This window comes from Phalacrocorax aristotelis, chromosome 3 (assembly GCF_949628215.1).
Source record: "Phalacrocorax aristotelis chromosome 3, bGulAri2.1, whole genome shotgun sequence".
Classification (NCBI taxonomy): Eukaryota; Metazoa; Chordata; class Aves; order Suliformes; family Phalacrocoracidae; genus Phalacrocorax; species Phalacrocorax aristotelis.
In genome coordinates this window covers 1,403,003-1,424,968 of record NC_134278.1, presented here as the reverse complement: position 1 = coordinate 1,424,968, position 21,966 = coordinate 1,403,003, and the positions used below count along the sequence as shown (strand labels likewise).

General features: G+C 53.2%; 2 protein-coding genes across 5 annotated transcripts in view; one reads left to right on the top strand and one right to left on the bottom strand.

The window, feature by feature from the left end:
* ESCO2 (establishment of sister chromatid cohesion N-acetyltransferase 2) overlaps positions 1-11,290 on the bottom strand; it is a 33,189-nt gene extending 21,899 nt beyond the window's left edge. Inside the window, exon 1 of one of the 3 annotated variants that reach the window (XM_075086455.1) lies at positions 11,194-11,290. Coding sequence is in view for 1 of the 3 variants with exons in the window: in XM_075086452.1 (XP_074942553.1) it covers positions 1,321-1,388 (68 nt within the window). In the remaining 2 variants the exon portion in view is untranslated. Of the gene's footprint in view, positions 1-666; positions 762-1,320; positions 1,404-11,193 lie in introns of those variants that run through there. The other 2 variants (XM_075086452.1, XM_075086454.1) reach the window with 2 other exon arrangements.
* CCDC25 (coiled-coil domain containing 25) lies at positions 1,504-20,785 on the top strand. 2 transcript variants are annotated; one of them, XM_075086466.1, is made up of 9 exons: positions 1,504-1,663; positions 5,989-6,036; positions 6,866-6,905; positions 13,910-13,961; positions 14,795-14,870; positions 15,441-15,544; positions 16,660-16,862; positions 18,017-18,062; positions 20,471-20,785. In XM_075086466.1, exons 1-9 carry the CDS (start codon positions 1,639-1,641, stop codon positions 20,498-20,500), a joined length of 624 nt encoding a protein of 207 aa, XP_074942567.1. In that variant the 5' UTR covers positions 1,504-1,638; the 3' UTR covers positions 20,501-20,785. The 2 variants fall into 2 exon arrangements, with proteins under 2 accessions (XP_074942567.1, XP_074942566.1); XM_075086465.1 differs by having other exon boundaries at positions 1,523-1,663; positions 20,223-20,523.
* Positions 20,786-21,966: the final 1,181 nt, after the last annotated feature.

Sequence of the window (21,966 nt, the reverse complement as noted above, 5' to 3'; positions counted from 1 at the left end):
GGGGAGCAATCCTTAGAATTTGCACTAGTAACCCGAGGATCCCACAAACCCTGCGGAGCAGCTCCCGCTTACACACACCCCTTCCCAAAACGTTCATAGTCCAGGTGCCAGCCAGCCCCTCGCCCCAGTATTGCATCAGGCCTTCATCCCAGCACCCCACAGGCACCCGCACCCTTCTGGGGCACCAGCCCCTTACCCCAGCACCCCCACACTTCTCCCACCCCTCCCCAGAACCTGACCAAAGCCTCCCACACCTCCCTGACCCCACGAGAACCTGACCAAAGCCTCCCACAGCCCCCAGAAGCCCCCTCCCTACACCAGGGCCTGGTCCCAACTGCCCCGCCATCACCCCCACACCACCCCAGCCCCCCAACCCACCCGCACCAGAACGTAGGGCCTGGTGCAACTCACCAAACCCCTAATCCGGGACCCCCCAGACCTCACACACACACACCCGAAGCCCACACCAGGCCCGGGGGCCAGCGACGTCCCCCTCAGCCCACCCAGGCGCCGCAGAACCGCGCCAGGCCCTGACACCCGCACCCCTCGCTCCCCCGACACAAACCCTACGTCCCGGCACGGCACCAAAGCCAAGCCGCCCCCTCCCGAGCCCCCCGCCCTCTCCCGGCCTCGCCACCCCCAGCCCGGCCACCCTCCCTCCCTCACCTGAGCGCCGCCACCACCGCTCCCGCGCCTTCGAACCCGCGCGCCTTACTCCCGCTCACCTCGCCCTCCTCTTTCCATTGGACCGAAAGCCTCGTCGCTCACACATACTTCATCACCATTGGCCTAAATACGCTTTGCACCCGCCCTGCCCGTTTTGCAGCCAATCCGATGGCAGAGATCGCCACACGGGTCCCCCGAGAGACTCCAACTCCCAGCGTACCTCGCGAGCGCAGGGCCACGGCCGGACGGGGAGCGCGCGGTGGCTGATGGGAGTTGTAGTCCGTGCGCCGTGCACTGGGGCCGAAGGGCCTCAAGGCGGGGCAATATTTTGGCATATGGAGGGGTGGAATGAATTAAGGGGCGTTTACGAAGGTTAAGGGGATGCTACGGGGGTGCCCATCAGTGATTTTGCTTTTAAAATGCCCTTTGCTCCGTTAAAAAAACTCTCCCGTCAATGAAACCTCGGTGAGGAGGGTGGGCCGCTGAGGGGGCCTGTAAGGGGTCACAAGGCGGCGGCAACTCCACGGAGGCTCCCCACGGAGGCTCCTCGCTGAGGCCCTCCCATGGGCTCCAAGCATACTGTGGAGACCATTTACGCGTATTCAGAAAAAAATAAATAAACTGTGTCCGGGCCCCCCGCACCCCCACACATACACTGCACAGGAGGAACTTCGCGCATGCGCATATGGTCTGGGAGACACGCTCACTTCAGTGGTGCGCATGCGCAACGCTGTGTGCCAGCACTGCTCGAAGCATGCGCAACGCTCTTACTGGCTTCACCGCCCGGCTTGTTAGCTCATGCGTAAGGGTAGGGCCAGCGCGTTCGCCCCGTACTGCGCATGCGGCGTGGCTCCGTGCGCATGCGCCGTGCTCCCCACTTCCGCCCCGTCGCCAGGGGCCGCCGGAGCTGGGTCGCGGCAGCTGTGTGGAGCCTCGGGCCCCGCGGGCTGAGGAGCCGCTGCCGCCATCGCCATGGTGTTTTACTTCACCTCCAATGGTGAGTGGGTGAGGGGAGAGTGGCCTTAGCGCCTGCGCGGGGCGGCCTGTGGCGGGCCGGGCCCCACCTCTGTGAGGGAACGCTGGGCCGCGCCCGGTCCCTCAGCGAGCGGCGCCGCCCGGTAACGGCGCAGCCCCCACCCCTCTGAGCACCCCCGTTAGCCCTGTCCCTGCCTTTCTGCGAGCCCCGGGGCTGGGCCGGAATCAGAGACAGTTTAAAGTCATTGCAGGAGCTGCGGGGTTCCCTGCGCTGAGGAGCCGCTCAGCAGCTGTTAACAACAGCTTTGAATAAATTAACAGCTTCGGTGAGTGACTTCTGAAGAGCTTTCTCAAGTGCACCGCTGTCAGAAGTTGGAGGGAAGGCAAAAGATGTAAATTGTCTCATTATTTTTCCTTTGATCATAGAGTCACAGAATGCCCTGAGCTGGAAGGGACCCACAAGGCCCATCGAGTCCAGCTCCTGTCCCTGCACAGGACACCCCAAATTCACACCGTGTCTCTGAGGGCCATGTCCAAGTACTGCTTGAATATTGCCAGGCTGGTGCCGTTATGCCTCCCTGGGGAGCCTGTGCCAGGGCTCCACCACCCTCTGGGGGAAGGACCTTCTCCTAATGCCCAGCCTAACCCTCCCCTGACACATCTCCCTGCCATTCCCTCGGGGCCTGGCGTTGGTCACCAGAGAGCAGAGACCAGCCCTGCCCCTCCTCCTGCCCTCGGGAGGGAGCTGCAGAGCGCCATGAGGCTGCCCTCGGCCTCCTCTGCTCCAGCTGAACAAACCCAGGGACTTCAGCCACTCCTCGTACGGTTTCCCCTCTAAACCCTTCCCCAACTCCGCGGCCCCCTCGGGACACTCTCCAGTACCTTTATACCCCCAATGTCCTGCGGCGCCCAACGCTGCCCACAGCGCTCGGGGTGAGGCCGCTCCAGCGCGGGGCAGAGCGGGACAATCCCCCCCCTCACCTGGCTGCGATGCAGGGCTCGGTGCCCCCCAGGGCACGGTTGCCCTCTGGGCTGCCAGGGCACGCTGGTGGCTCGTGTTCAACCTGCCATCGGCCAGAGCCCCCCGGTCCCTCCCTGGGGAGCTGCTCCCCAGCCCCTCGTTCCCCAGGCGTCTGTACAGCCGGGGCTGCCCTGCCCCAGGGGCAAAACCCGGCGCTTGCCCTTGTTAAACTCCATAGGGCTGGTGATTGCCCAGCTCTCCGGTGTGTCCAGACCCCTCTGCAGGGCCTCTCTGCCCTCGGGAGTATCAACAGCTCCTCCCAATTTTGCATCATCAGCAAAGTTAATTAGTATTCTTAATTGATACAGGCAGATCTCTTTTGCTTGCCCGTACAAAAAGGGTAGCCACTTCCAAAGCATCAGAAATCTGTGGTTTGATGCAGTATGGGCTGGTGATACAGAGGTACAGGAATATTCCTGTTTGGTCATTTCACTAGTGTATAACTTGTGAAAGTTTCAGCATGATTTTTACCCTTTGCCCACTGTATCCACAAGCTAGAATTGCACAGCATTCCTATCCTCAGTCCTAGAGGTGATGCTCGTTAATGAGAAGGATTTGAGCGTCTGGCTGCTTGATTTTCCTTGGGCAAGGCAAGACTTAACAGTCTGTGAATGTTTCTTAAAATAAATTTGTTCTTGGGATTTGTTTAAAACCCTTTTTTGCTTTGCTGGGGGAAGGCAGGCCCTTTATACACCCAGCGGACAGCTGCACTGGCTGTGTTGGTCACTTAATCTGATGCTCAGATGCAAGTAATTTCTGCTGAGAGCAGGCTGCTAGTGAGAAGTTGAGAGACTTTCCTGGACGTGGGCCTTTTTCTGGAGAGAAAAGGGCTGAACACAGTGCCCGACAGACACATAGGGTAACTCGGGGGGTACGAGGAGTGGACAAGCTGCGGGTAACTCTGCAAATGATGTGAACAATATCCTTTATTTTTAACTGACGGTTCCGCAGAGGGCTTGTGACATGCTATAATCAGTTGTGCTGCCAGGGAGAGATCTACAATAACGAGGCTATCGCGGTTTGCCTAAAATGTGTGGCACTGTTACTGCGCGTATTAAATTATATGGGTTGGAAGTAATCTCCTGCTCGGTTATGTTGGCATTCCCCTACTCTTTTGGTAGGATGGACTTCATTTTCATGGACCCATCACTAATGCAACTCTATTTTTGAGCATTTAATTTTACACTTACAGATAGTGCCTGTAGTCATGATGATCTCACATTTCCTGTGCGTCCAGCGAGGACTTTTTCCAATCTTTAACTCCCACAGGCATCTAATCCTTTCATATTTTGAATTCTTATTTCATAGAATAGAATCACAGAATCATTAAGGTTGGAAAAGACCTCCAGGATCATCAAGTCCAACCCCCAACCCAACACCCCCAGGCCTCCTAAACCATGGCCCGAAGTGCCACGGCTGCACGGTGTTTGAACCCCCCCAGGGAAGGTGACTCCCCCACCTCTCTGGGCAGCCTGTGCCAGGGCCTGACCCCTCTGGCAGGGAAGGCATTTTCCCTCACATCCAACCCAAACCTCCCCTGACGCAGCCTGGGGCCGGTTCCTCTCGTCCTGTCACTGGTGACTTGGGAGCAGAGACCAGCCCCCCCCTCACTCCAGCCCCTCTCAGGCAGCTGCAGAGAGCGAGAAGGGCTCCCCTCAGCCCCCTCTTCTCCAGGCTAAACCCCCCCAGCTCCCCCAGCCGCCCCCCAGCACACTTGTGCTCCAGACCCTGCCCCAGCTCCGCTGCCCTTCTCTGGACACGCTCCAGCCCCTCAAGGGCCTTCTTGTCCCGAGGGGCCCAAACCTGAGCCCAGCATTCGAGGTGGGGCCTCCCCAGTGCCCAGCACAGGGGCCCCATCCCTGCCCGGCTCCTGCTGGCCACACCAGTGCTGACACAAGCCCGGGGGCTGGTGGCCTCCTTGGCCACCTGGGCACTGCTGGCTCATGCCCAGCCGGCTGTCAGCCAGCACCCCCGGGGCCCTCTCCGCCGGGCACTTCCCAGCCCCTCTGCCCCAAGGCTGCTGGCCTTGAAGGGACATGTGTTTGGTTTCCCAGAGCTGGCAGTTTCTTTACTGCATGATGGAATGAGCCCTAAAGAAGAGAAGGACGTTACTTCAAGTGTCCTGAAAAGGCATAGATGAGACAAACGAGTCACCAGCTGCTGTTTATGCAACCTCAGTCTTTCCATTGAATTTTAATCCTCCCCGGCTACCTGGGAGAAGCTCACATTGGACTTCTGGTCCTGTGGGGAAGTGAGGGCCAGGCAGATGAGCTGTCTGACTCAAGGCCACGCAGAGAGTTAATCCCATACTGTAAATAGGATGTCAGCCTTTCTGGCTTGCAGATATCTGCTTAATCAAACAGATTATACAATTACACAGGTACAATCTTGTAAGAGGGCAAAACCCCCCCCCAACCTTGGATACAAGGAGTTGGCGTGAATCTGAGGAGTGTTGCTTAGCATGAATCTGAGGGGTGTTGTATATGTTTAGTTAGCATGAATCTAAGGGATATTGTGTGTGATTAAGTTAGCGTGAATATAGACTCCTTTTTGATTAATCATTGTTAATAGTTAATCTAAGGCTAGGGCCGAGATGTCTTGGCCATCAGCTCACTCATTTAATTAATGACAAGCGTGGTTTGTTGTTTTTTTGGGGGGGAAGAAAAGTGAGTGAGAATTTCTAAGAGAGAATATTTTTAAGTTGTTTCAGTGGAACAGGAGTTAGGATGCCCCGTCCATCAAGATCACCAAAGACCCCTGAAGTAAGGAAAGCATGCGTGGAAGAAACCGAAGCGGAGCCAAGAAGCATGACTCAGTGCCAAAGATATAACTTATGTAGATTAGAATGAATATGTATTAGGTAGAATATGTATGGACCTATTGTATAAATATGATAAGGTTTAAGGCTTTGGGGTGCTTGATTTGTGGAAACCCACTGTGCACCCAGGCTTGCGCAACCCTGAAATAAATTAGCAACGTCTCTCCTGAGGGTGTGATTATTGGCTCATGGCTCACCAGGGGGCGGACCTGCTTTTCAGATAACCACCTGAACCACCTAGATGTGGGGGGTGTTTTGCCCAGAAAGCTGTTCCTTGCTGCATAATCTTCCTTGGAGAGCAGTGGAAATGCTTCTTTCCAAAGTCCTTTGAAGCATTTGGGATAAAATCTGGAGGAAACGCAAAACAATCTTCATTTGGCCTCCCCGGAGGGATGTGGGAGGGAGCAGTTTTCATCCTAATTTCTGTGACCAAGACTGGTGTGTTCATCATTCCTTACACAATTTGTCCAAACCATTTTTGATTTGTTTTTCTCTTTCTATCCTGCAGTCGTTCCTTCCGTTTACACCATTTACATGGGAAAAGATAAGTACGAAAGTAAGTACGTTAATGTAATGATGCCCAACAGACTGGGTTTAGATTTGTGGGGATTTAAGGTCATTTTGAAAAGGTGTCTTTGTCTTAACTTGAAATACTCTTTGAATACTTGTCTGCACTTGCAAGTGATTCTGACTTACCCCTTTGAAACCCACCGTGGTACTTTTAGTTAGGAGAAATACATTTGTAACTCCTCTAGGCAGAGTAACTGCCTTCAGATACAAGGGAAAACTAAATTAAGTGCAAAAACAAAATCTGTCTATAGAAAAATACTGTTTTTCAGGTTGTGTCTGCTAACATCTTGCAAATCAACAGTCCTTTTCCCTGCTCAGTCTGCGTTTCTCCCCTCTCCAGGGATCATTCGTACTCCGTAGGTTTCCCGCACCCTTTTCCTCACGGTGAGGGTTATGGTTCTGCTGTTCCTCCTGGTTCCGCAGCAGTGAAACCCAGGCGTCCCACTCCAAGGGAAAAGTGTTAGTGCCCCTGTTTTGAACACTTGCCCTGAAAGCCTCCCCCCATTAGATTGGTATTTGAAGAAACATATTTTCACTTAAAAGTTTCCTAAACGCTAGAGTGGTGGAAAGGGATGGACGTGGGGTGTATTCAGGGTTTTGGTTGTCACCTCCGGCTTCCCAAAGCTGCTGCCTGCTCCCAAAATGGTGGCTCCTGGCATACCTGGAGCCGGCAGGAGCAGCATTAAAGCCCTTTTCTTTCCATTCAGCCACCGTGAAACGGCTGAGCAACAGGAGGGCTCCTGCTCTTGTCACGTACTTCGATTTGTTGTTGATGAGGTCCTGGGCTTTGCTCATTGATACTTTTATTCCTACAGATGAAGACCTAATAAAGTATGGCTGGCCTGAAGATATTTGGTAGGTACTGAAACAAACCGCCTTCCCTTATGCGACTGAGTTGAAGGATTGTAACAACCCTCTCACTCCCACCAACACTGGAGTGTCTCTTTTCCCAAGGCCACTTAGCACTTTAGAGGCAATCCCAGGGCAGAGGTGGATTGCAGCAGACCCAGGTGCAGGTGTTGGGACCCTGCTGATTCTGAATTCATTCCCCTCTGTCACGATCCACTGTTGGGTTGAACAGTTTGGTGGTGGGGCGCATGCCCGGTACTGTCGCTAGAAGGTTCTGGAGGGTCCGAGCCCCCCCGTATGTCGCCAGTCGGCCTTGGGCCCGGGCATACGCGTGGAGGACGAGCACTCCGAGATAACGGGGTGCACATTCCTGCCGGGTCGACCTTGGTGATTAAACCGTTCTGCTCAGCTGCCGGAGTGATCGGGCTTTAGTAGTGAAACTTGCCCGCCAGCAATGTTGAGACAAGTTTCTAGTCCCTGACACCACCCTGTGGCTCAACATTGGTGGCGAATATAGAGACAGTGGTGAGAGAAAGAACAAAAAGGCAGAAAGATTAGATCAATAACAAAGATTTTAGCTATGAAGGCCAAAACGTTGTAGTAGTATCAACTCTAAACAAGGCCAATGCCTAACATCCGTAACAATTCAGTTTTCAATAAAAAAAAAAAAGACTGGGGAGACAAACAGTTCGTGCAATTTGCTCTGTGGGTGACACAGGCTGATGTACAGCTTGGATTTGTTTAACTCCATCCTGTGACACCGTGGGTACAAACTGCATGTTTGCGACAACACATTGGGTTAAATGAAACATGGGATGACACACGGCAAAACCAGTAACATTGCTAGAGCACACAGTAGGTAAAATAAGATTCATTTAACCCAACACCCTCCCGGAAGCCAGGGGAGCGTATCAACACTCCGGCCTTCCCAGGTTTGGGCAGGAACATGGGCTAATTTCCGTGTTCCAGCAGTAATTTGTTTTACGACCTTGCCATTGTCATCTCTCTTTAAACAGCAATTAGAATCATTCGATTTCCCACAGATTCTGCCTTCCTTGGCTAGTAGGTAGTCGAGAACCATGCGATGCTGATAAATTGCAGCCTGCATTTGGGTTGCCTGATCTGCCACTAGGTCAAGGGCCTCAGCTGTTTGGTTGGTGATAATTCCTAATACAGCTTGCAGCTGGATAATACGATTTGGGTTGTAAATGGGTTCTCGAGCACCCATTCATTAGGGTTCCACGTTGTGGGTCCATAACGTCATATGATACACTGCGGGGCCCACACACCTTTACCCCAGGACTGGCCCATCAGTGAGGGAGGGATCAATAATTTTGGATCATTTTCCTGCTTTAAATCATATACTTGAACACCTAAATGATTTCTGCCTGTTTCTGAGAGTAAGAAAAACAAGGACGGATCACCCCAACACAACACATCCCTGACCAGTTTGCTGGCAGCACTTCATACGCGCGGTTTCCCCATATCCAACAGTGTCCCTCGAGGGCCACTGATCCATTGGCAAAGGGTCCTCTCTGATGTTCCACACGGGGTGAAGGGTCAAAATAAGGGGTAGGTTCTAAACCAAGTGGGCCACTTTCAACACAACAATACAGCGATTCCTTTGTGGTGTTTTCACAACAGGGTTTGTCTGAACAAAGCTCTTCCCATGTTGCCCTCCAACGGGGCCAATCTATTCTATCACAATATTACAGTTACAAGCTCCTGCTTCCTGGTCCCAAATACAATCATGGCCTAAGTGTCACCTTGACTTGCATCAAGCGTAAGAGTCCAAAATCTGGGAAATGCGTTCGTGTATCCCTCATCATTCACCCAGGCACAGGGGTGTATGAAGTCATCCTTTTTATGTGGCTCTTCCCCCACCCAAACGGCTATGCTTACATTCTGATACGTCCACTCGCACGGGCTGTTGCCCACAAAGGGCCCATCCTTTTGTGTTCCAGCCAAGCACTATTTACCTTTCTCGGGAAATTTTATGTGCCGTGGTGAATCACGTGAGCTTTCCCACGTTTTGTTCCCTTTCGCTTCGCTGTATCTGCTCGCCGACCATTTCGGCAGCAAAGGGATAGCTACCCAGGGCCAACTTAAGGACCAAAAAGCCCTCTGCATATCCAGCATTTCGTGAGGTTGTGAACACCTGCCATTTGTTTGGCCAATTGCATGACAGAATTCTGCATATCATTCCCTTCATCCCCAAAGTCTCTGAGGGGGTAACTGATCCAGGGGACGCGGTCCATACGATACACCCAAACAACAAAACTGACATTCTGCTCTGCAAATCCAGCCTAAGCTTACAAATGTTAAAAAAAAAGATTACAAAAACACAAATGGTTACATCAATCAAATGTTGATCTTACCAGGCTCGGTCTCGTTCCCACGGAGGTCTCCTGTGAAATGAAACAAAACATCGACTCGCCCTGCTTGGGCTTCGTCTGCACAGTTAAAATGAGGGGACAATCCAGCGAGTGTTAAGTTTGTGCTCCTTTCCCCAGGCACCTTTAGCCTTCCAGGCATGCCTAGTAAGGGCTCCAGCAAGCACGGGGGGTACGGCCCCGATGGTAACACACTCCGTACTGCCACTAGCTCTCCCGCTTGGGCACTGCCCTCGCTGTCGGTTATTATTTCCCTCTTGGTACCCACATTAACAGCCACAGCCCGATACTTCCACTGTTGACCCTCTCGCTTGGCAGAGGCGGCTGTGAACCACACATTTCGCAGCTCCTCTGAAAAGGGTGGAGCAAGTTTAACAACAAAAAGGGGGGGTACCCTAGTCCGGAACGTTTGTCACTTCTTCCTATATGTTTAACACCTTTGGGGCACCTTCAGTGACGGAAAAAACACTACAGTAATGTTCAATTTTAGCATACCATTTTCTCACAGTCTCCCTTTGGGCCACCCCGTCAGGGGGAGGGGTCCCTGCTAACACAGGTCTAATTACCTTAAGTGCCCCCTTAAAACTATAGGTTGTTGGTGTATGGTTTGCTCCGCTTCTCTAAGGGCTAAGCTCACTACAAACAAACCCTTTTCCCAGCTGGAGTATTGCTTTTGGGCGTCCTTAAAACTTCTAGAATAAAACCCAGTCGGTCGGATAGGACCTTCTGGTCCCTTCTGCCAAAACTGAATTAATTCCTGCACTACATCCCCCCACATCCACACTTTCCTTCCCGACCGCGGATGGTCCGGGGTTGTTGTCCCTCCTAGAGCGGCCGTAATTCTTCCTCCGTAGAACTTGAAGACGATCATCATTATCGTCCTTATACAAATGCTCTGCTTTAACCCGTGGATACACGAGGGAGGCTTTCTACAGTTTCCCTTGCCTTCTGCAAGTCTCCCTAAGGGTAAACTTGCCGTATCCCTTTCTCCGAAAGCTTCACCTCTACCTCCGCCAGCGTACCCGCTTCCCTCAGGAGTTAATCCTCAATTCCTCCTTTAATATGGAATTTTGATTTCTCTCCTCCTCCAGCACTTGCTTCTTTTCCTTCAGTTGCGCCTGCAGTGACCTTGTGGCCATCTGCAGTGAGTCTGTTATGGCGGCGGCTTGACAAAGCCGCCGTTTCTTATCTTCCACCGCCGCTGCCAGACTCGCTCCCAGTACTGCACAGATTATAGCTTTTCCTTTCCCCAGTCTAACCTCCGCTTCTTTCTGCAGCACCCTTATCCTGTCTACCACACCCTGCGATTGAAACCAATGGGTTTTTGCCCAATCTTGTCCCTGGGGTGAGGGACGAGATCGGTGTGCCGCCAAAAGATCGTATAGTTTATTTATCCCTTCCACCAGTGAAGAGACGTAATCGCCGGCATCCACTGCCCTCTGAACGGCCATCTTACTTAACACAAAGGGGCGATATCGCCCTGAGGGGGCCACAGCTTAATATTCCAAGTTGCCCCTATTCACCCTCAGGAGGTTACACATTAATGTTGCACTTTCTGTTCTCCGAGAATCCTGCCGGCTACGGCAATTTAAAATGTCACGACCCACTGTTGGGTTTGGCAGAGGTTAAACCCCCTTGCTTTCCAACTGGCCTCAGATAATTCTGGGAGGTTGGGGGCGGCTGGGCTTAACTTCTGATTAACGCCAATGTGTTATCGTCACCAGGTTCCTTTTACGTTCTCGGGAACAGAATTAAGACTCAAAACGGAGTCAAGTGCCAAGTCGTGTTATTTGGCCCGAAATAGATACAGGAGAGAAAAGCAAAGAAAGAGGAAAAAAAAAGGTGAAAAAGGGAACGAGAGGGAGAGAGGGAGGGAGTGGGGCTGTCGCGATAGCTATCACCACGGATCTGCGGCGGTCCGTCTGGCCTGGGTGCAGGGGGAGTCCAGGCGTCCGATGCATCTTTGGAGCCGGTGGAGGGGGGGATGTTCCAGAACACGCCCCGTCGTCTCCGCTGCTTTCCCCTTTTATAAGGTTGCTCTCTTGCGTAGTCAGTAACTGCTCTGCGTACCCCTGCCTCCCACTCGGCGGTGGGGCGCATGCCCGGTACTGTCGCTAGAAGGTTCTGGAGGGTCCGAGCCCCCCCCGTATGTCGCCAGTCGGCCTTGGGCCCGGGCATACGCGTGGAGGACGAGCACTCCGAGATAACGGGGTGCACATTCCTGCCGGGTCGACCTTGGTGATTAAACCGTTCTGCTCAGCTGCCGGAGTGATCGGGCTTTAGTAGTGAAACTTGCCCGCCAGCAATGTTGAGACAAGTTTCTAGTCCCTACACCCTCCATCCCTCGGTTCGTTCATCATAAGAGCTGGTCCCTTCGTGAAGCTTTTTGGGGTTTATCTGTGTGTGGAGCTGCTGGAGCAGCAGTAACTCCACACACAGATGTTTGTGTTTCAGAATATAGGTGCTTGCTTGCTGTTGCTCTTAGTGTGTTTGGGAAATGGGCAGAGTTAAATGGGAAAGGCAGCCAGGTATTTGTAAGAGAGCACCTCCCGAGTCAAGCAGGAGTAGCAGCTCCTGGATATCCCCGTGCACGGACAAGCCAAACCAGCAAAACCAAAAGACTACCAGGATGAGGAGAGCGGCGGCACAAACCTGTGAAATCATGGAGCAGCCAGACGGGGCCTGGGGATGGAGCCAGGAGTTTTCTGAGCAATAGTAAATGCTATGCTTAGAGAAAACTGCCTGTTGCCTCCCAGTGCCTTTTCCTCTGTGTGTGCTCCGTGTCCCCGCTGCGTGCGCTGTGGGCAAGCGCTGGCCTGTCCGGGAAAACAGCTGTCGCTGTCTCGGGAGTCGGAGCCGGTGAGCAGGAGCAGAGGAGTTTGACGTTGTGATTCCTGCTGGGTGAAAGCTAGAGCTGTGGCCAGATGGGCAAAAGGCAGCGCTCTGACATGTGTGGGTTGGTTTTGGCTTGTAAGATCTCATCAGAAGAGAAATCCAAGAGAAGGGGAGTTCCCGATCCTGTCAGCAGCAGCTGGTGGCATCTTTGCTGGCTGGATCAGTCCATAAAGCTTCCATCCCGAGGAGGTTTGTGAGATGTTTATGAAGGAGGTAGCTTGCTTTCAGGCGCTATCGCACAGGCAGATGTATTGCAGCTGCTGCCCTCTCCTTCGCTGACAGCTTGTAGCAAGAATCACCATGTGGGTTGTGCTCCTTCTCGCTTTTCAGGGTGGCTTTGCCGGGACGAGCTGAGGCGTCTCGGTAGGTTTGAACAGGTAGTAGCTAACGTGCCCCGTAGAGGTCGTTTTGTCAGCAGGCAGCTAACTGGCAGGGGAGTATTCTTCTTTTCTAGCAGAAGAGATTGTACTTCAGCTCAATAACGCTTTGTTGTAGCAGTATCACATTCGTTTTCTGTCTCGTGTTTGTCCTATCACTACAGAATTTAAGGTATGTCTATACTGTTATTTAGTAGCGACCTTGAAATGCATCCTCAAATCACCTGAACCACGAAAGTAATCTTTTCCCCATCTCTCGTATCTTGTGGCTCACACCAACACCATCCGAGATGCTTTTTTTTGTACCCTAGTGCCACCTCAACGAAATACCATCGGTCCTCTTGCGGAGGCCTCCTGGGAATTGTTATCCTAACAGTGCCTGGCACCTTTTAGACTTACTCCTCTTAAGGAGGATCCAGTGGAACGAGGGCAGGAGGCTCAGGAGGTACGAGCGAGAGTTCATATGTTGGTGCTGGAGCATTTTCTGTCTTGCGTCAGGAAGGGAAAAGGTCTCGTTACATTAAAAAGAAAGCGGTGGAAAGAAAGGTTGGGAGGTGACGTGAGATCAGTTCCCCCCGCTCTGTCCTTGGAAGTTTGCAGGGTTGGAGTGAGCGTTGATCGGGGCAGGGCTTAAAAATAGGTGATAAAGGTAGAAACGCAGTCAGGTTAGAAAAGGTCTGGAGAGCTGAAGCCATCGAGGAGCTGAGCGGCCGTGCTGTCAGGAGGGACTGGAGAGGAGAGCGCTCCTCCCGCTGGTGGGGAGAGGTCTGGGGGGTGATCGAGGCTTGTGACATCTCAGAGGGAGTGGATGAAGTGAACACAGAACTGGTGTTCACCTGCCATCGGGATTGGTGCCCCCTGAAGCCACAAGCTCCGGCGCTGTTCCTGCTGTTGGCGGCAGAGCATGGGGCTCCGTGGACGGTTCTGCTGACCGCTGAGAAACTGGGGTTTGGTTTATATGCTCTGTGGGGTGAGACCAGTCATGTCAGTGGCGTAACTAGCGGCACCTGCTGCAGGGGTCATGAGTTTGCTGTTTCTCTTAAGGATAAATAGACCAAAATGCCACATGCATGGGCTCATCCTGTGAGTGTTGCCTCCATGTAGTATAGCATTTAAAAGGGAAAAAAGGGAGGTTTTTATTTTTTCACTCTCCCATTGAGAGGACTGCTGTTCCTTGAAGGGTGGGCTCAATCTCTTGCCTGCTTTTAAGCATGTGTATAATGAATGTTTCTCTACTTTTGTCGTCCGTGGAGTGGCTGTTTCGTCACTTATTAGGAAGTAAATCTTTCAGAACAGATCAGCATCTCTCATCCTCTGTTAAATGTGCTTTTTTTTTATTCTGTAGGTTTCATGTGGATAAACTCTCGTCAGCACACGTGTACCTTCGGTTACACAAGGTAATCCTGTGACATGTATATTTAAAAACATTAACATCCACCCGCATAAGAAGACTCTCTTTGCTCATGTGCAAAGCCTGCGGGGGTCCCTAAGGGTGCAGGTAACCACTGGTGTGGGGAGACTGAATTTACAGCCTCCATTACCAAATAATATGGGGAGGAGTGGGAATTTTAATGTGGCCCAACAGAACAATTGATTCCTGGCTTGACACCAAGTGTGTGTCAAGGAACCATCACCCCACTCAAATGGGGAGAATACTTTTGGGAAAAGCAGGGTGCAAATCACTTGTGGTATTTCAAGCCTCTCCTTACAAATGCTATGGAAGACTCCAGTCTTCAAAAATGTGGAGCGTAGAGGTCCTGGGTGTGCTTGCAGAGCATCACGCCCTGCGTCCTGGCCATGGCAGGTATTTGTGTGCTCGTCAGTCTCAGAATCCCAGACTGGTGGGGGTTGGAAGGGACCTCTGGAGCTCATCCCGTCCCACCCCCTGCTGGAGCAGGCACCCCCAGAGCAGGGGCACAGGGCCGCGTCCAGGCGGGGGGTGAATGTCTCCAGGGAAGGGACCCCACAGCCTCTCTGGGCAGCCTGTGCCCCTGCTCTGGCACCCGCACAGGGAAGGGGTTTGTCCTCATGTTCAGGTGGAACTTCCCGTGTTCCAGCTTGTGCCCGTGGCCCCTTGGCCTGGCGTTGGGCACCACTGAAAAGAGCCCGGCCCCATCCCCCTGACACCCACCCTTCAGATATTTATAAGCCTTGATGAGATCCCCCCTCAGCCTTCTCTCCCCCCCAGCCCCCTGCCGCAGGCCGCTCACGTTGCCTTGCTCTCTCACAGGGGCAGACAGTGGATGACATTCCTAAAGAAGTTTTGATAGACTGCGCCCATCTAGTGAAGGCGAACAGCATTCAAGGTAATACTGACTCGCGGGAGATCGGCGTGAGGTGCTTGTGACGTTTCTGGTCCTCACGAGTGTGTGTTTTTTTGGATCAAAACGTTTGTGACGTTTCTGCTGTGGTGCTCTCTTGTTAAGCCTGCGCCTGCAGGTCTTACGGGAAGCAGATGTCGCTTGCAGCTGCTGGGGCTGCCCCTTATGCTTTCATAAGGAGGGATTTTAAATCTCCGAAATTCCCGTTTGTGCCTCCGTATTGCTGGCTGAGCCAGGGAGGCCGTGCAGTCTCTTCTCTAACACCACCTTGGGGCCCCCTTCCATAGGAATCGCTCCTCTGGCAAGGACGGTCTCCATCTGGAGTTCGTTAACGCTGCCGCAGCGCTCGTGTTACTGCAGAAAATGATGTTGTGGTGTTCTTCCATTTCACTGTAACACTGGAAGGACTTCTCCGTTTTCTTCTTTCTTGCCTAGCTAGTAATGTTTGTGACAAGAATAACTGCCGGTTTCCGTGCGCATGGGAGGCGCTGAGACCTCCTGCAGCAGGGAGAGAACTGCAATGTTTCCCTCCTTCCTTTCTCCCCTGCGTCCTAGGTTGCAAGATGAACAACGTCAACGTGGTGTACACGCCGTGGACTAACCTGAAGAAGACCGCAGATATGGATGTGGGGCAGATCGGCTTTCACAGGCAGAAGGATGTAAGTGTTTGCTGCAAGGCAGCAACGGTGACCTGGCGGCAGACTCTAATGTTTCCATATTTATAGCTGGGTGGATTGTCTTCAGCGTTTGCCCTACAGCCAGGGAATCGTCCGCTCCTGAGAGATCCCGGGGCATGTTTGGTCTTGCCTGAACATCACCTGAAAACCCGTGGTTGATTGTCAGCCTGCAGCATAGTGTAGCCTGCACAGCATGTGTTTCTAAACTGCGGCACGGTGTAGCTGATGAGTCTTTGCTGACGCCGAATGGTGTCACGCGTCAGGCTGTGCTATTCGCTTGAATTTATCTCTGCGGAAATCATCTTATTGCAGCTGAAGGGCCTGCATATGAGCAGTCACTTCAGATCAGCTCACAGGCAGTAGTATAATCACATGTCCGGAAGGGCTCAGGACTTGAACTTGCTGTGCAGAGCAGGGCTGCGTGGGGTCCTGGAGATGTCTGTTGCTGGGTTGGCTCTGCTGTCTCTGCTCTGAGAGCTGTCTCGCCCTGGTGCTGCCTCTGATTTTGTGAAACCTGGTAAAAGGCGGAGCTGCGTGGCTTTGGTGTAGGGTCAAGGCAGTCTACTAAGCTATTGCCAAGCCTGACCTAGTGTCCCCAGGTAGTGTTATGCTTAAATTTTGGTTGAGTAGCTTGACTGCTGGGAGAGAGGCTCTCTAGAGATGCCGTTGTTTGCTTAAAACCGGTCTGTACCAGGGCAAGAAATGCTAAAAACTCTGCAGTCAACAAGCAGCACGTGAGCTTCTCTCCTAAAACGGACCCCAGAAACCTCGTGCCACCTCTTCAGGAATCAGCAGAGGCTGGTTCTTGTCTCTTGGCCTCTTTGTTGAAGCATGTGCCAAGAAACGAAATTAGTAATGCTTATGTACTTAGCAATGCTTACGATTATTAGCTATGTGCTTCTGAGTGTTGGGAGGGGGCCTCTCTCCGCTGTTACACAACCTGCTGAATAGGCCTCGGTGGCAGCAATTTTCCTTAGCGTCTGGTTTTGTGGGATCCAGCCATGTGTAAAGTGGAAATAGGGTGTTTTCTTTCCATTGAGAAAGTGCCAGAATAAAAGTATTTTTTTATAAGGACCACAGTTCTTTGCACTCCAAAGGTGAAAATGCTGACAGTGGAGAAGAAGGTGAATGAGATCCTGAACCGGCTAGAGAAGACAAAAGTGGAGCGCTTCCCAGACCTGGCTGCTGAGAAGGAAGCCCGGGACAGAGAGGAGAGGAATGAGAAAAAAGCCCAGATCCAAGAGATGAAGCGGAAGGAAAAGGAAGAGATGAAGAAGAAGAAAGAGCTGGAAGAACTTAGGTAAGTAATAAAATTGTGGTGCCAACTTCTAACTTGTGCAGTTTTCATCGGTGCTGGGAGGGAGTCGTGGGTCAGCAGTTTCTCTTTAGTAGTCGGCCCTCGGTGTTCAGCTGACCTGCGCTGGCGTGGGCGTCTGCATGGCCCAGCGATTTCCTTTGTCTTTAGAATAAATCTGTGCAGAGACAGGAGTTGGACTTTTGATGATCCTTGTGGGTCCCTTCCAACTCAGGACATTCTGTGATCCTATGAAATGCGTTTTCCCCATTTTTTTCCTAAAATAAACCTGGATGTTAAACCATTGTTAAAAGAAAGGACTGTGTCTTCTCAAACTTGTTCCTAACTCGGGTGAAATGGGGCAAGCCGCTTGGCTCGCTCTGCCATAGGGATGGCAGCAACTGCTTCCAGCTTTGCGCGGGCTTCGGAAAGCACCAAGCCTTCGCTAGAGTTCTTCGGCCATCTCTTGCATCACTGACATTAACTACAGTGTGTGAATCCTCAGTCGCACGCTCCTTTAAACACAGAATGAGGCACGATGTTTTGAAATGTCACGTTGACCTTTCTGTCCTTGCCGCAGCATGAGTGAGCTCGTTCCTTAGTACCAACGGCCCTGTACGTACGCGCTGGACACAGCTGCTGGCTGGCCCCAAAAGCTCACTTTTAAGCCTTAGTGAGTCGTGTTCATCTGTAAATGACAGCGTAAACCAGAATTTGAAAAACTCTGGGATTTCCTGAGTAATTCAACACATGGAAAGCTCAGAAAAGAGGGCTTAGAGAAGCAAACTAAACTGAGGAGACTGAAAACTAAACCAGGCATGTCTGTGCTGCAGAACAAGGGGCCTGCCTGCTTATTTAACCTTGCCCCAGAGCTGCCTCTTGGCCATCCCCCAAAGTAAAGGATTTTCTACCTCCTGGGATGATCTAGCTGGTAGTTCCTGAACAAAGCTGTGGAGAAGCAGTCTGCGTAGTGCCTGGGCTTTCTCAGGTTGTTTTAATTAGCCAAAGAGGATGAAGAAGTGAGTGCTTGTCTAGCCTGCCTGAGTTTAGAAAGGAAAAAAAATGTGTTTTTCTGGGACTCAGTCCTGTTTTATCAAAATGCCTCACTGTTGGTGGGTTTTGAAAACATGTCATGCAAGATAATGTCATTTCCCTTCCAGGAGCTACTCATCATTAATGAAGGCTGAGAACATGTCCTCCAATCAGGTAAGTGCCGGCTGATGCCCACAGAAAACCTTTCAGAGACGGCTGAAATTCAATGCGGGATCGTGATGGCACAGCTCCCGCACTGCAGTCTGGCTTTGGTGGCTTCTGCATGACAGAGCACGTCTCCGTCACCCCTTCTCCCTGAAGGGCATTGCCACTTTCCTCCCCTTTCGGAGAGGGCCCTGTTGCCTGTACATCAGCCAGCCGGAGCCTGTGCTGCTGGAAGTGTGTGCACAGCCCTCCCAGTCCCCTTCCCACGAAGCCAAAGAACAAGTAGAGATTTAGGAGGCACACACCAGACCTGACTCTTCTTGGTGGCTGTTTGGGCATAACCTGGCTCGTGAGCAGAGGAGGTCTCCCCGGTGGCAACCATGACCTGCCTGTACCACCTTGTTACTTCGTGGGTCGTGATCACTGGGGCAGGGTGTGGCTGCAGGCCCGTAACTAGCGGTGTTCCCCAGAGGTCTGTGCTGGGCCCTGTCCTGTTTAATAGATTCATCAGTGACCTGGAGGATGGGACAGAGCGTAACCTCAGCCAGTTCGCTGACGGTACCGAGCTGGGAGGGGCGGCTGATACACCAGAGGCTGTGCTGGCACCCAGCGAGCCCTGGCCAGGCTGGAGAGCTGGGCCCAGGGGAGCCTCAGGGAATTCAGCAAGAGCCAGTGCAAGGCCCTGCCCCTGGGGAGGAACAGCCCCCCGCACCAGCACAGGCTGGGGGGGCCCTGCTGGAGAGCGGCTCTGCTGAGAGGCCCTGGGGGTGCTGGGGGGCAGCGGGGTGACCCTGAGCCAGCACCGGGCCCTTGGGGCCAAGGGGGCCAGTGGTGTCCTGGGGGGCATGGAAAGGAGTGTGGGCAGCAGGGCGAGGGAGGTTCTCCTCCCCCTCTGCTCTGCCCCAGTGAGGCCACACCTGCGGGGCTGCGGCCAGTTCTGGGCCCCCCAGTGCAAGAAGGGCAGGGAACTGCTGGAGCAAGGCCAGGGGAGAGCTGCCAAGGGGATCAGGGGCTGGAGCATCTCCCTCGTGAGGAAAGGCTGAGAGGCCTGGGTCTGTTCAGCCTGGAGAAGGGAAGGCTGAGGGGGGATCTCATCAGTGCCTATAAATATCTGAAGGGTGGGTGTCAGGAGGATGGGGCCAGGCTCTTTTCAGTGGTGCCCAACGCCAGGCCAAGGGGCCACGGGCACAAGCTGGAACACGGGAGGTTCCACCTGAAGATGAGGACAAACCCCTTCCCTGTGCGGGTGCCAGAGCAGGGGCACAGGCTGCCCAGAGAGGCTGTGGGGTCCCTTCCCTGGAGACATTCACCCCCCGCCTGGACGCGGCCCTGTGCCCCTGCTCTGGGTGTGCCTGCTCCAGCAGGGGGTGGGACGGGATGAGCTCCAGAGGGCCCTTCCAACCTCCACCAGTCCGGGATTCTATGAAGGGAGGGGGGGAAAATGCATATTTTTAACAGGAGGTAAACTGGAGATGTACAGACAACAGTTTGGGGAGGGATGAGTGTAGGTGCTGAGGGCCAGAAGAGGAAGCCTGAAGGGATGTGCTTGCAGCGAGCCAAGCAGGCGTCAGCCCGGAGCCTGGAGCAGCATAGTGTGGCTGCAGGCTGATGGAGAAGGAGCAGAAGCAGGGAGGAGCACAGGCCAGCAGGGGGGAAATGAGAAAGTGATCACAGGAGGGCTGGGGGCTGAAGTTCAGAAGAGGTCCTGACATGCACTGGATGCACCTGTGCTTTGCCTGAGGTCTGGCGCATCCACAGCTTCCTCCGTGGTGGGACCTTGGGCAAACAGGTCTTGGAGCCCCTCTGAGTGACTCTCAGTTTAAAATCCACCCTTTCCATCCAAGTCCCAGACTACCTATTTAGAGAAGCGTGTGGTTTTCAAGAATTCTTGATTTTTCCTCCGGGTTGGCATGGAGATCCCCTTTGAAACTTGAACTGGGTTGAAGTACGAGCGTCTCCTGACAGGCACAAGCAGGCTGTGCCTGATCAGTGACGCTTGCCGGGGAGAGGCATGGCAGAAATGCTGTGCAGGGGGTCTCCTCCGCTCAGCACCTGACCCCCGCGTGATGCCAGACTGCTTTCCTTCTCCCAAGTTGGAAAGAAGCTCAGGTTGTGATATGGCGGTGGTCTGCAGGGCTGCTGGTGGACCTGTTCTCTGGTTCCTCCCAGGTCGCAGCAGATGGGCTGCAGCTTCAGGGCAGCAAACAGCCGCTGCGGTTTCACAACGCAGAGCCTCACTCAGGGCTCTTCCCGCTTCAGAGCTGCCGTTGTGTGTGTTTGGTCTGATTTCGTGGTGTTTGTACTGTAACAGCAGGAAACCACAATAAATGGCAGCTCTGAAATCCTGCTGAACGCACCGCTTCTCCATTTTCCGTTTGAATGTGCACAATGGTCCTGATTTGTCTCTCTTCCCACAGGATGGCAACGATTCGGATGACTTTATGTAAATAAAGTCTCTCTCCTTTCTCAATCATGAGGTGGTTTGAGATGTCTTAATATGTCATCATCGCTAAGAATGCCAAAAAACAAAAAACACCCAAAAAAGTGAACTCTGACGCCATTTCTTCAGAACCTGGTTGGTTCTCCCGGCAGCCTGACCAGCTCTGTGCCACGGACACCTTCTGAAGGGAGAAGACCTGTATGCCTGCACATACATCTCTTTTTTTTCAGGGACGTGGGTGGAAGGAAGAGAATTGACTTTCAGTTCTGTAAAGACGATGATATTTATTCTAGGGAAGGGGTTGGTGTAGCTTTGTATCCAATGAGATTTAAAGAAAAGACACCAAACCGTGCTGTCTCACCGCTGGCCCGGCAGCGGAGCGTCTCGGAAACGGTTGCCGTTAACTCGCCGTCGCCGGTACATACGCGAGCCCCAGCGCGACGCTGCTGACTGCGTAACGTCCCTCTTCGCGCTGGCGGTGGTCAGCAAAGCTGGGGGATCCCCCTGCCATTGCGGGGTGTATATTTGGAGAAGCTCACAGCTTCCTTGCAGACCTCCCCGGCCCGTGCTGGCGGTAAATCTGGTGGCTCCTCATTAAATACAGAGCTACAGATGATGAAGACTGAGCTCGGCTGTTGTTGCAGCCTACTTGATCTGCGCCTTTAGCGCAGAATAAGAATAGCCCCACGGCGTATCTTCTTTTAAATTACGCGCAATTCCTGGGCTGTTCCTCGGAAACCTTCTCTGGAGAGAGAAGTTTGTGAAGAATTGAGCTTTGCGCAGAATCTACGCCTGTCTTGGCCAGAGCTCTGTAAGATTTTGTGGATGAGCCTGTATGAAACAGTCACGGTAATCCTTGCAGCCCCTGTATATACGTGTCACGATTAAATTCATACCATGCTGGTAAATGTGCTGCTAGGTGGGAGTTACCTGCTGCGCTCGCGCCTCTGAGAGGGAGCGGAGCTGTGAGGGTCCACGGAGCATGAGGGGGGACAGCAAAAGTCCAGGGAATTCTGTTTTTGGGGTACATCTCGATGCTGCAAGCTTGGCTGCAGCCTCGGCGGCACAGGAGCTGGGGGAGGAGCCCCCTCTGCCTCTGGCACTGCTTCTCCCCAGTGGGGGTCAGGCTGTGCATCCTCTTGCTGCTCGTGTCCTGTCTCACCTCAGGCTGACCTTGAATCTAGGGGGACTCCAGCTAAGGCACCCCAAACTCTCCCCAGCATCCCACCGCTTTAGGGACCTGCCATGTGAGCTGGCCCAGGGCCTGGGTGGGGGTGAACCACCCCGGGGCCGATGGGGAAACTGAGGCACGGTGCAGCGACTGGTTTTCTTCCCCCTCCCAGCTGCTCCTGGCAGAGGCAGGGGAGAAGGCAGGAGTCCAGGAAGCCCCCGCGGGGCAGGGCGGGGGACGAGGAGCTGGAGGGACCCCACCTCACCCTGCAGACTCGACACCGTCGGGTTTCCCTCCGCCCC

Coding starts and splice junctions, on each gene's coding strand:
- CCDC25 (XM_075086465.1), top strand. CDS start 1,639: ATGGTGTTTTACTTCACCTCCAATG. Junction 16,863..18,016: donor AAAGAGCTGGAAGAACTTAG/GTAAGTAATAAA, acceptor TTTCCCTTCCAG/GAGCTACTCATCATTAATGA. Junction 18,063..20,222: donor AGAACATGTCCTCCAATCAG/GTAAGTGCCGGC, acceptor GGTTCCTCCCAG/GTCGCAGCAGATGGGCTGCA.